This window comes from Ptychodera flava, chromosome 5 (assembly GCF_041260155.1).
Source record: "Ptychodera flava strain L36383 chromosome 5, AS_Pfla_20210202, whole genome shotgun sequence".
In the NCBI taxonomy this organism is placed as follows: Eukaryota; Metazoa; Hemichordata; class Enteropneusta; family Ptychoderidae; genus Ptychodera; species Ptychodera flava.
Window position 1 is genome coordinate 23,160,386 of NC_091932.1, and position 13,159 is coordinate 23,173,544.

The following is a 13,159-nucleotide window of genomic DNA, read 5'->3' on the forward strand; positions in this document are numbered from 1 at the left end:
CGTTAACATACCTTTCGCAAGAACACAGTCGCTTCAGTATTTGGCAATTATACTTATCATCAACAATAAAACGTTTAGTTCTCTTAATGAAGTACTTTCAATTGTACATATCATGTACTGACATTTGCGAAAAAAAGTTCTCGGGGAGGGATTTAGAGAGATCATCTTTAACTGGAAGGCAAGAAAATTGATGTAGAGTTACTCTTTGTGAACTGTATTAGTTCAATTTGCCCATCAGTTCAAATTACAGTAAAAGTTATTTCTGAATGATGACTATTTCCAAAATCTCAACCATGTTAAGCTATTTACAGTTATCAAAGGAAACAGTTTGACAGTCGTCTTTGTTTGCAAGCGAGGGCTTTACAAATACTTGCAGATTTCCGGGATCACTGAAACGGCATTTGAAGTTTGGGCTAGTAGTATGTCTGTCTACCTACAGGGAACGATGAATAAGTATTTTATCGTTTTCGCTACTCTGTTCTTGAGTGTTGGTAAAGGAATCATCTGTCGGGTCTATCGACGTGACCTTATCGAACCTGCTGGAAAGGAAAATTTAATTGGTAAGATTATTGTTTGAAATCTTTGACGTTTTCAATTATTACGTGAATATTTGATGTTTATTCGTCGATTTCCAGTTTGTCACTGCCTACGTCATAGTCTCTGGTGGATGAACTGTGCCCATATCATGGCAATTTCCATGTTTATCGTTGTTCAAGTTTTACTCACTTTGATGATATTACTCTAACATTTAGCAGCCTTTGCGCCTTGAATTCAGCGTGCATCGACCGTCAACGCCACTATCATTTGTTTCATTTCTTACGCAGTGAATCAACACAGATAGGTCAAAAGCAATTTGTTTGGACAAGCCTTAACGACATTAAACGCTTACATTGTGTATAAATATATGATTGACACCTGTCACTTTTTAATGAAAGTCAAATATTTCAATCTCTCAAGTACGGTAGATTTCACTAAATTGATCCTACAAGCTGCGATAAATCTTTCCATCGCTATTTTGTGCCCATTTTTACAGCATACTAATTATTGCAATAGCCTGAGTCAATTATAAAAAAAATTACACACTGAAAAAAAATATGAATAATACATCTCTAATTTGCCCTGGCAATGCGTTTTCACTGTTTTTAAAGGTAATATATTTACTAATACGGCACCATAATTTGTTGGTCTCCTGTTAACAATCATTTCAGAAAGTACACACATAAAAATGTTGCATTGAAAAATGTTTCCATTTCCTGCGCCGAGAGAAGTAAGTGACATATATTTGCCTATCTCTGATAAAAATACATTTCCTTTCCGTTTAACGCCTTTGACAGCAAATAATTGCAGGCCCTTACTTTTTTGTTGATTAAATCGTCAGACACGTGATCCTTTGTTGTACTTGAGAAATAAATTTTGCAAGAGGGGAAAGTTTGGTTTCTTTTCAGGATTGGTGGTCACAATTTACATTATTTGCTGCTCCAACAAGTTTTGCAAACTCAGTTCCAGGCTTTCCATGAAATAATAGTATGACACATACCTTTAGTGTCATGCTTTTCGTTATCAATTTATTGCATACTCGCTCGAAAATGTTGAAGCCGTAGTTTGCAATTCTGCTGCTCTTCTTGTTATATTGAAGTAGAATGCGCCTCGGGGACAGATATTCAGACTTCCATATATTTCCAATATTTCATCTGGTCTACATCTTGTAGGGGCTCATTTTAAAGCTAATATTCAGAAAGTAAAGTTTTCACTGTCTTAATTGAATGAAAATTGAAAATTTGAGTTTCGCTATTGAGTGACACAGGGTTGGTTGCCATTTTGAATTTTAAATATCTGGAAATGCCCAATACGCGCCCTGTTTTATTCCTTTATAGTCGTCAGAGCAAGGAATTGTTGGAAATACGCGCTGATGAGAACTCTGCGGTGGATAATGGCGTTTCTCTAGTGCCATATCTTAGGTTTACAGGCGCATAAATACAAAATTATTTTTAAAACAACTGTTTGTATGCTAGTGATTATTAATAATTCTTGGCTTCAGAATTTTTTCAAATCATACCGTTCGCCATTAATCGACTATGAGAGTTCGGTACGCTTGAACTCCTTAGGTACACTTCAATTGTGATTAACTGTCTTTAATGAGAACTGCTACACAGAATTTGATGAGATTTGTTACAAATGTTCATCACACAAAGTTTTATCCGCTATGAAAAATATAAAGGTCTGATCTATTTTGAATATTTGATGAAATTACCTATTTAGAAATATATATATCTCAATTGCTTCAATCAAAATTGACAAAACATTGCACGTACATTGAAGATTCTATGATTTAACATTACTGAAAATAATTAAGCACTTTTACTTCAGCTAATTCCTAATTTGCATATTTCATGAAATTTCCTAATTAGGGTTACATATATTAATTTATGTACATTGCATATGCTATGTAGATCATTATAGAAAATCACTAAGAATTTTTTCAGCCAATTCCTAAATTGCATATTTAATGAACTTTCCTAATTAGGTTAATATATCTTGATTGCCTCGAACAAAGTTCACAAAACATGTAATGTACATTGAAGATACTATGATAGAACATTAGTGAAAATAATTGAGCATTTTTACTTCAGCCAATTCTAATTTGCATATTTAATGAACTTTCCTAATTACTGATGTATACTTGGATTTACTTGATCAAATTCGGTGAAACATGTTATGTACATTGAACATACTAGGTTAAAAATATTGTAAGTCATTACGTATTTTTACTTCAGTCAAATCCTAATTTGCTTAATTTATTAATTTTCCTACTTATACCTCGATTAACTTGATTAAAGTTATCGAATCATGCTATGTACATTGATGATACTAGGTTAAAAAAATATTGAATGTCATTTAGCATTTTCCCTCCAGCTGATCACTAATTTGCATATTGAACAAAATTTCCAAATAAGGGATATATATCTTGATTGGCATGATCAAGGTTGACAAACTTGTTATTTCTATTTGAGATATACTGATATAAAAATCATGAAATTATTTTTTTTTACAGAATTAGACTTATCTGGATGGACATGACCAAAGTTGACAAAACTTTAAATAACTTTCAAATTAGCGATATAAGACTAGAAGGACCTTAAAAAGTTGTTAAAACTTGCTATATATATTGATTAGACAATTATGTTTTATGAAAGATATTCTGCATTTGCATGTCAGCTTATTTGTACTTTGTACAATTATCTGATGACCTTTCCCTCTTTGGGATATAGCTTGAAGGACTTGACCAAAGGCAATAACATTTGCTATATTAGAGTGCCGATACATTGAGAGTAGTCAAAGAAATTTATTATTTTTATTTCAGCTAAAATTTCATGTTTCTATACGTAATGACCTTGTAATTAATCTGTGGTGAATATTGTTCATAATGTTGATCATAATACTTTCAATGATGTTGCAAACATGCGGAAAAAGTTTAAATTTACAGACAAATGTAATATACTGAAGCATGTGAGCATTTTCAGTTTATATCTGGTTGAAGTTAAATTGCATGTATTCTCTGTTATACAAAGTCATCAGATCATCTAAGGTTGCGGTAGTGCACAGTGCATTCTGGTTTGAGTGAGGTGTAGTGAGGTATATCGTAATGGTCAATTTAAGTAAACAAACTTATTTCCGGCCCGAAGTTGCTCTTTTCGTATTACAGATATCTAAAATGACCGTTTAACTTTTCATTGTAATTTTCATAATATAAAGCTGATATAAGTGACTATTCATAATAGTCATTGGTTTTCAATTTATTCAGGATTACGGTTAAAGGGATACCAACATTATGTTGTAAGGAGAGGAGACGACGAAGATGCATTTGGATCAGAATTTTCATTTGGATCTGGTAAGAGAGAGAGAGAGAGAGAGAGAGAGAGAGAGAGAGAGAGAGAGAGAGAGAGAGAGAGAGAGAGAGAGAGAGAGAGAGAGAGAGAGAGAGACAGAGAGACAGAGAGAGAGAGAGAGACAGAGACAGAGACAGAGAGACAGAGACGCTTCTGGTATTGGCCAAGTTCATCATTAAATTGACCTTGCCTGAAAATTTTGTTTCGTAAGCAAGTAAATATAAATACAACAGTGTATTTTAAGTGTCTTCTGCACAATCCTCATCATCGCAGAGATCGTTTATTCCCCGAGAGTGTCACAATATGGTTACCAGCAAATATTGCAGCCACTTAAGACATCGTGAAATTTCTTGCAATGTGCGCAGATGATCTCTTCACAACCTACCCTTCTTTCATTTAGGGGGAATCCTTATCCAAATTCTGAAAAGCTGTTGTTCCGTGTTGCAAATTTTCGTGGTCTGGTTGAGTCTGGCCATAATTGTGAAACTGAAAAATAATGAGCAGGCTTGCATGATTTTAAGTAAGATTATTTCGGCAGTGTTTGAAAGACGCAATTTCACGACAGACCTAGTTCACAAACGTAAAACCATTGCTAAGAAAACATTATTATTTACTTATATTATTCCAATTTCTTAGGGATGGACTTCACGACAACTTTATCTGCAACATCCATAGAAGATGAGAGTATGACTGAACCTGCAACACAAGGAAAATGCCCTGAGGCAAAATCAAATGGCGCAAGTATGAATCAGCCATTCTTTGAAAAACTTTCATGAAATGAATGAATGAATGAATGAATGAATGAATGAATGAATGAATGAATGAATGAATGAATGAATGAATGAATGAATGAATAAATGAATGAATGAATGAATAAATGAATGAATGAATGAATGAAGTCATATGACATATGACAGACTGAGTGGCTGACAGACTGACTGACTGAATGAGTGAGTGAGTAAATAAACAATTCAATCAATCAATCAATTAATCAATGCAACCATATAAGACAGTCAAACAGAACACATGCGAATTCGAATGCGAATGCGAATCATACATTTATGCACCATTCATTAGATATCATTATGCCCACGACATTAAGCACGTGCAGTCATTAAAAGTGTTGCTTTATCCAGCTTTTGTCTGGAAAATGATAATTGAAATAATTTTAAACTTATTTGGTCAAAAATATCCGTTTTAATTATTAGAGTTATTACAGTATACCCAAATCTATTTTCATTATATTACTATATATAACATGATGCCATTAGTGATAGAATAGTAGTTTTAATCATTTCTGTTTCAATTGTAATTTACAGCAGACAGAAACAACGTGAAATACATATAACTTCTTTCAAAGAAGCAATTTCTGTGTCATCTTTATCTGAAAAAATGGATTATTACAATTGAAAACGCCTTAAATCATTTAATTAGTCAAAATTAACACAAATCAACGCAACAATAGGAATTTAAGACTTCGACTGTATTGTGCTTTGATTTTTCGTTATTGTATATATGTTGTTGTTTGTGCTGTTGTTTGTTGTGGTGATAATGATGATTATATTAATAAGGATGACACTGTAATATCAGTCATTGATTATATATTAAAATATTTATCAATTATTTATCTGTGAAAACGTCTTACTTACATTTCAATGGCTATACGATCAACTCACTCATTGTTTTGTTTATCTCACATGTACTTCCAGTTGAAAGTCTTGCAGCCATTTCAGCGTGCCTCCTCGTCATAAATATAATATTACTTGTTATGCTCCACCGTCTGTATCACATGTAAGTACAATAAAGTAAAATCGCTATCTGTATATCGCTATATATATATCGCTATATTACAAAGTAACTGAACTATGAAATACCATCTGCTCGATGTATTTTTCTAGATCTAATTTGTATCACTTTAATAATATGAAATCTATAGACACAATAATTTGCATGTTGTTTGCTTACATTATAATATAAAATGCATGTTCTTTTTCTTCCGTTGCACCTGTAGAAAAATGTCGCCACCAAGTGGCGGTAATGGTAACAAAAAGTCGACTTACAAAGGGAAAGGCATGGAAATGAATAAAATGCCACAAAACGCGTACGAAGTCGCCAAGGAGAATACCGTGACTGGTAAGGATAACGATTCTTCTACATACGAAGAACTTCAGAGCCCCAACGCAGCTGCAGACGAGAGAAGGGATGAACGGGAGGAAGAACATATAAACACCGACATTTATGAGGACGTGGAAGACGACAATGACGATGAAATGGTGTATCAAAATGTCTGAATGTGCTTACGTTTCAAAATTTAAAGTATTCAACGCAACATTATTTGAATAACAAAAGCTACTGACTATATAATGACATATTTTCAAAATGCGTCGCTAATAAAGGGGTGTTTCTCCATCAATCGTCCTCCCCAGGCTCGAAAATAAATGATTTTATTCATACGTAACCTTAGAAACAGGCAAATGACTTATTCCCTCTAGTTGTGCTTTTGCAACTACCTTGTATTACTCTTATTCTACCACTGAATTGTAAGTTCCGAGATTCGAATTCTTTTTCTGGTTTCCTAAGAAGATAAGGTTGGCATTCTATTTGAATACCGGAGTGGTGCTTGCTTAGCTTTGATCTTTGACTTTGACACATGCAAAGAGTTTGTAATCGACTTGCCTGTAAACGCAGTCTTATGCGCTGACAGAGAACCGTGGTAGTTTTTAGCAAACTTGGACATTGTGACATTATTCATTGCTACAAATTGGCACAAATTTTCCTTTACAACAACGCTTAAAGTTCAAAATTGCCGTTGAAAACGCTGGTTCGAAATTTAAATAGTTAGTAAAGCTGACATTAATGAATTAGAAGTCAATGGTTAGTTTTTTTAAAATCCTCATTCTCGAAGCGAGTACGGTAACCTAAAAGCAATTTATTAAGTAAGTGACAATGTTGTCTGCACAACTTCTCCGTCTTATTTAAAGTGTAATTATATTCTTGATTGCTTTGTAATGTATGCGAGTCTTACTATTGCTCTTTGTAAACGGCGAATTGTATTTTCACATGCGCTTTTCTGTGGTCACTATAAAAACCAACAGACTATGTCTCGATGTTATTATTCATAGCACTGACTTCGTTTTTGCAACCCCCCCCCCCGCCCATCTATACCTGTTGGCACATATGTTTTGGAGAAAAGGCCAGATTACCATTTTTAAGAAAGATTTCAATTTATTCGAAATATGAATCATTACTGTAGTTTATATTCAAAATTGTCCTGGAGAGGTAGGGCTGTATTCAAAAAACCATGGTGAGAGGGGCTAGGGAAATTTGGAGGATTCGAAAATACTGGGGGTAGAAGGGGGAACTTGAAAGTTTTGCTAGGCCTATTGGGACCTGAAAATATTTTGGTTCCCAACATTTCTAAATCATTGATTGTTTCTCATGTTAATAATTATTTAGCAAAAATCTATGACCATTTTGTCGCATTTTGTTACTTTTATCTAAAAAAGTCCAAAATGTATGAATGCCATTAAATTTTGGTAAAAAGAACAAGTTTCCATGTAACAGGGTAGAAGCTGCAGCGGTTGATAACTTTTCAATATTTCTATGCAGTGTATCGCTGTCACTCTACAGCATTGCGAAAGACATAATATTCAGTTTGTCAACAAACCCTATATACATGTATATAAATATTGGTGATAATTTAATTAAAGTCCAGACAACATGAAGTCATTTGTCACTTATACAAATGCATGATACACGAATACATGCTGTGTTGGCAAGCTGAATTCTGTACAACTCAACGTATTGTAGGGAGTAAAACAAGAACTCGGCTATATAAAGTGAACATAAATATTGTCAAAATTATCAAAGGTATTACAGCTATTGCCCTGCTTCTGCCTACGGGAAGTGTCACTGTCACTGCGTGCCTGCAGTGACAGTGATACTGTAGCTCTGACTCTGATGCAGTTTAAGAAGAGTTTGGGTCATATGACGCTCATGACAGTGAAACATATTTGTACACAAGATCAGGCCAGTCAGCAACACAGGGAAGGCCAGGAGACCTGACAGTTACTTGACAGTTAACAAATATTTTTTCGGTGGGTCACTTTGCTCAGTTTTTAACGATTTGGCAAAATGTAACCATGAATTCACAATTTGCATATTCTCTCATGATTGTCACTATGTGTGCTCTACGCTGGTACCGTTTACCAGGCCAGAGTTGGATAAACTCAATTAAGTTTAGACTGAGAGATCCAAACAGTCCACTGATGCATTACAAAATGAACCAATTAAAGAACTTGCCTTTGGGGTATGGCTCTATAACTACTGATAAGAGGAAGTGTCGAACATCTGTGAGCAGAACTACGCAACTCATATTTTTCTCTGCGTGCATTTCTAATAAATATATGTGGCTCTGTGATAATTGAGGGGAGACTGGAAAAAAATTGATCGTATGGAACGGAAGACTTGAAAATGTTTTGTAGGTATTTAGGGGGATCTAAAAATAGATTTCAGTCGCGATTCATCAAACCCCAATTCTCACCGTTTTTGAATAGGCAGGGGAGCATTACAAATATACATGATTTACGGTCTATATATTGAAATATAATCTTGTTTTGAATACAGTAACTTCTACACAGTTTTTTTAATTGATAACGAAACTTAGTTCTTTAACATGTCAATTTCTTCACTGATTTCAAGCGATGTTTCACTGGCTAAATTCTTATAAAGAATCCCAAAGCTATCTATATCCTCACAACAATTAATTGAAAAGACGAGAGAGAGAGAGAGAGAGAGAGAGAGAGAGAGAGAGAGAGAGAGAGAGAGAGGAGAGAGGAGAGAGAGAGAGAGAGAGAGAGAGAGAGAGAGAGAGAGACTTGTCTGTAACTGAAGTTGAAATCTAATGAGAGGACTCCTGTAATTTCATGATTTCCGGACACGTTTGCCATTTCGTTATTGACGATGTGTTTGGCACGGCCTTTATTCAAGTATTCTCATTAGGATAGGCTCTCTCTCCTCCATTTCGTGTAATGTTACTTTCCACGATAAGGTGTCGATTAATAGCAAAAGAGACAGCATTTGCCACCTGACATTTAGTAACGACGCTAGTCGCTTTAGTCCAATCAGAGAGACGCAAGGGCACACCTAACGAATCGATAAAATATAATGTAGAAAATGCTGAAGTGATATCTTAATGATCCTTGTAATGGCCAAACTTTCACTTACAGCCAAGTGGATAACATCGACATTGCTTCTTCACTGTCAGAGATAACATGTACGATATTGTGAAACTAAAACAATATTGAATGACCAATGAAATTTTGGAAGACTTGTTCCAGTTTTCACATAGACAAGTGTCGACACCATAGCAAGACATGACAGGCTGACGTTTCCAAGTTCTGGTACCTTTCTTCTGATCCAAGACAAAGGATTTGCAAACTTGAACGGAACATGGCCAGTAAATTGATCTTTATACTATGCTTATGGTGTACAGATCGTTCTATCATTGGTATGTATGTCATCGCTCTTCGGTTATAGCTTCATTGGATTTAACTTTTAAAATATTTAAAAAGATTTTATTCGCATGTATAACAAAGCATCTTGTGCTTTTCCGACTATCCTGATGTCGAAATGCTCAGCATCCAACATGCAAATACGCCAGCCTGTGTGTGGGCAGTTTCCGACGTTATTTTGAACCGAATCAATTAAAGCAAATAACGAGGATTAATTTATCTAACAGTGAACCAAAACAACAGATACAAATATAGTGTTTGCAATGCTAATATTACCGTGAAGGAAAAGAAACTGATTTAGTGTCATTGATATATCATCAAAAAGGTCATTTTAATAAACACATTAAGCGTTGGGTGGAATGATGTCAATATGCTATGGCAACTAACTTCGTGTGGTATCGTGAATGCGCTATTCTGTTGATGATATGCCATTTGAATTTTTTCTCTTGATAGGCGTCATTGCGTTGAAACAAAATGAGGATGAATTTAGTGGGTCCGGTGATGACGTTCATAGTTGCCTCGGTAAAGTGTGTCTGAATGGCGGAACTTGCATAGAGAGCTATGATAACGACGATGAGGACCTTTATTTTGAGCAAACGACCTTCTGCTCATGTGCATCGGGGTATACAGGAGAAGATTGTGGGATTTCAGGTTAGCACATGAGGAGTTTACTAATTTACGTGTTAAATTAGGCGATATCGTGATACTCCCCCCCCCATTGTCTTACATTAGAACGCAAATCATGAAGTCACGTGTCAAGTACTCACAGTATATAGCATTACATCATCTGATGATTGTAGTGACGATTGGCACATAACCCATGTAGGACATAACGTTTGTGCATAAAACTCAACTCCCTGCAATTATCAATATATGCATACCTACCTACCTACCTACCTACCTACATGTACATATTTATTTGTGCTTAAATGCTCCCGTAAATGTATGCAGATGCATAGATCCGGTAGAGTATTGCTCGTTCGTTCCATGCATATTAATCAAAACGTCACATATATCATCTTCGGAAAACTGAGTGCCATTTCCGAATTTATAAATCAACAGATACGATAACCGATACAACTGGGAAGATTGGAAGTGAGAGTACAACAGAAAGTATAGATATGGAAGTGAGCGAGAACGAACTCTGTGTTGATAAGGCTATAGGTATATTGATGTCTCGTATGATTTGTTTAGCAAATCTTGAAATAACTCACAGAATACTTGGAATTGGAAAAAATACATTGATGAAAAAATGTGAATTTCATGGTTTTTATGGACAAGGTGCAAAAGCACTTTTGTGATAAACTATAATTTAGTGATTTGATTAAAGACTATTGCCTGCAAAGTTCAACGAGAACATCATCGGGGAACCCGACATTGTTTTGATAAAATGGAATACATAATGTGCTTTTCCATACTCACGTGAGAACACAATAATGACAATACCATCGTCTTGGCACAAAACATTCCGTATTAACTTATCGCAACATATAAATGTACGTTGGATGTAATCTACTTTTCATTTATATTACATGCATATTTTAGGAATCGTTATCGGAGTCGCTGGATGGTGTCTCCTGATTGGTAATATTGTACTCACTGCTGTGGCGATTTTGCTATGTCAAAGGTACGTCACGTGACCTTCAGAAGCGAATTTTATAATCCTCTGATTTTGCTTTTCTGTCGTTGCTTATGTGTGTTTCTTTTTATTGTATGGTAGTTAGTATGTATATCTACTCTTTTCGTATTTTTAAAGGTGATCTTATAATTATCACCTGTATTAATTCTTGCTCGAATCTGTGCTGAAATCCGTCACCTTAAATGAACGAGATTATATTTTGAAATCACATTTGCGAAGGCTGTGTGATGAACGGAAATTTGTATTGCAATGATTATGTATCACATCATAGTATAATTGTGCATTCGAAATGAATTAAATTCCAACTACTCAAGCACATCGTATAGAAGTTGGAAATAAATAGATTAAAATGTTGAAACAGATATAAACATACTCTTGTCACGGTCTAAACATGATCGAAACACAATATTCTTCTTCCGTCTCTCAGAAAACATGTTAAAAAAGGTGACCTGAAAAATAACAACGAAGGAGTACAATCATCGAAGTTTCTGGATAACACTTATGATACTGTCGATCAGATGAATACCGAACGTGCCGTACCTCAGCATGCAATTTACATGGACATGGCAGCCAGCCCTGTTGACCCCGTGGGTCATAATGGTATTCGAGACTTATACTATGACTTTGGACGCGCGACTTATGAGAAGGTCATGGAAAACGACGATGAACCTCCGATTTACATGTGTATCCAGTAACAGTGACGTCAGGATAAAATGAATTAGCGAACACGAATCATTTATACTTTTGTGTCATTAAAGTCACAATAGTTGCGAATGTGTAAACCAGTCTCAAAATATCTTGAGTTTTCTAAGAAATTTCTTTGTATAAGACACATTATAGACTGAAAAAGTGTATCACAAGTGTCAAAAGTGACATGTAAATTCAAACGTTTTAACATCATTTTAGATTTCCAGCCATTTTCGAAAACTAATCATGTGACCGAGAAAATAAATATTACAACAGAAAAATGTTGGTCATCGTCTGTTGTGCCATCAAGTAAATGGTACCATACTTGTTTCTTGTACTAGCACGATTGTATGTGCTGGAAATACAGCATTTTGTGTACTTTTCCTTGGGGGCGCAATTTTATTAGCGCGGCACCCCTTTATTATTTAACCCGTTTTTACGTGTAGGTATGGTCCAAATCAGCGAGCAGTAACACTTCTATAAACCTCCTTCAGTTAGCACGGTCATAAGATTCAACTTGGCTAGAAAATAAAATCATTAAAATAATGCATAAAATTCCCAGCTATTGTGGCTTCAAATACGCTGTTCATTCATGCTGTATCTCAGATTGTCTCATCAAAGTTTGCTGCAATGTGTTTGGTCACATATTACGACACCGTAGAACATTTAAAGTGGCCAAAGCTGGCCATCATTTTTTTTGTATTCAAGCATGTTATGAAATAAGTAATTTTATCAGAATAAAAATGCTATCGATACAGCGCCATCTACGTTGGAAGTCAAGCATTCCAGTCGTTCTCCTTCATCCGAGTATCAAACACACTAACTTCCTCTGCTACTACATCACTTGACCATAACTGCATTTTTGTATGTATCGTGGCCCCCACCAGATTGGGCAAGATTAAATGAGTTGCCTATGTAGTTAAAATTATTTGTTAATCAGACACCCATTTTGTTGCTCATTTCAAGTATTTCACAGTTATAATCAGGATAATTATTGCTTGGGAATAAGTTTTGTGCAACACTGTTTTTGGGCCACCAATTCTGGAGCCTATTCGATGTTTTTCACTCAGTGAAATACATCAAGTAGGCTGTACCAGTTGATGAAAGTTGTTTTGTAAGTAGGGTAATTGTCTGGCATACATTCAGCATCACTGTCTATTGATCTCCAATTCTGAGGCATTCAATGCGTAATTCACAATTTATGAATCGTCACGTTTGTTGCCTATGTGATGTAATTAACAGTTACAGTTTATCATTAAATAGTCACCCATTGTGTGGCCAATTTCACCCATAAGAACATGAGTTCGGTATTTATTGTTGTGGTCATTGTCAGCAACTAGTCATTGCATTTGATAAATACATATTTCTTAGAGTTAGCTCAGTCTTGCCTTGCCCTGCCAAGATACAATGCGTGTCATCAACCTAACCCCTCC

The 13,159-nt window shown here is 35.2% G+C and overlaps 1 protein-coding gene across 1 annotated transcript; it reads left to right on the top strand.

Moving 5' to 3' along the window:
• Nucleotides 1–326: 326 nt before the first annotated feature.
• On the top strand, nt 327–7,792 carry LOC139132539 (uncharacterized). Its single transcript, XM_070698847.1, has 5 exons — nt 327–560; nt 3,803–3,889; nt 4,524–4,628; nt 5,597–5,678; nt 5,899–7,792. Exons 1-5 carry the CDS (start codon nt 422–424, stop codon nt 6,176–6,178), a joined length of 693 nt encoding a protein of 230 aa, XP_070554948.1. The 5' UTR covers nt 327–421; the 3' UTR covers nt 6,179–7,792.
• The last annotated feature ends 5,367 nt before the right edge of the window (nt 7,793–13,159 follow it).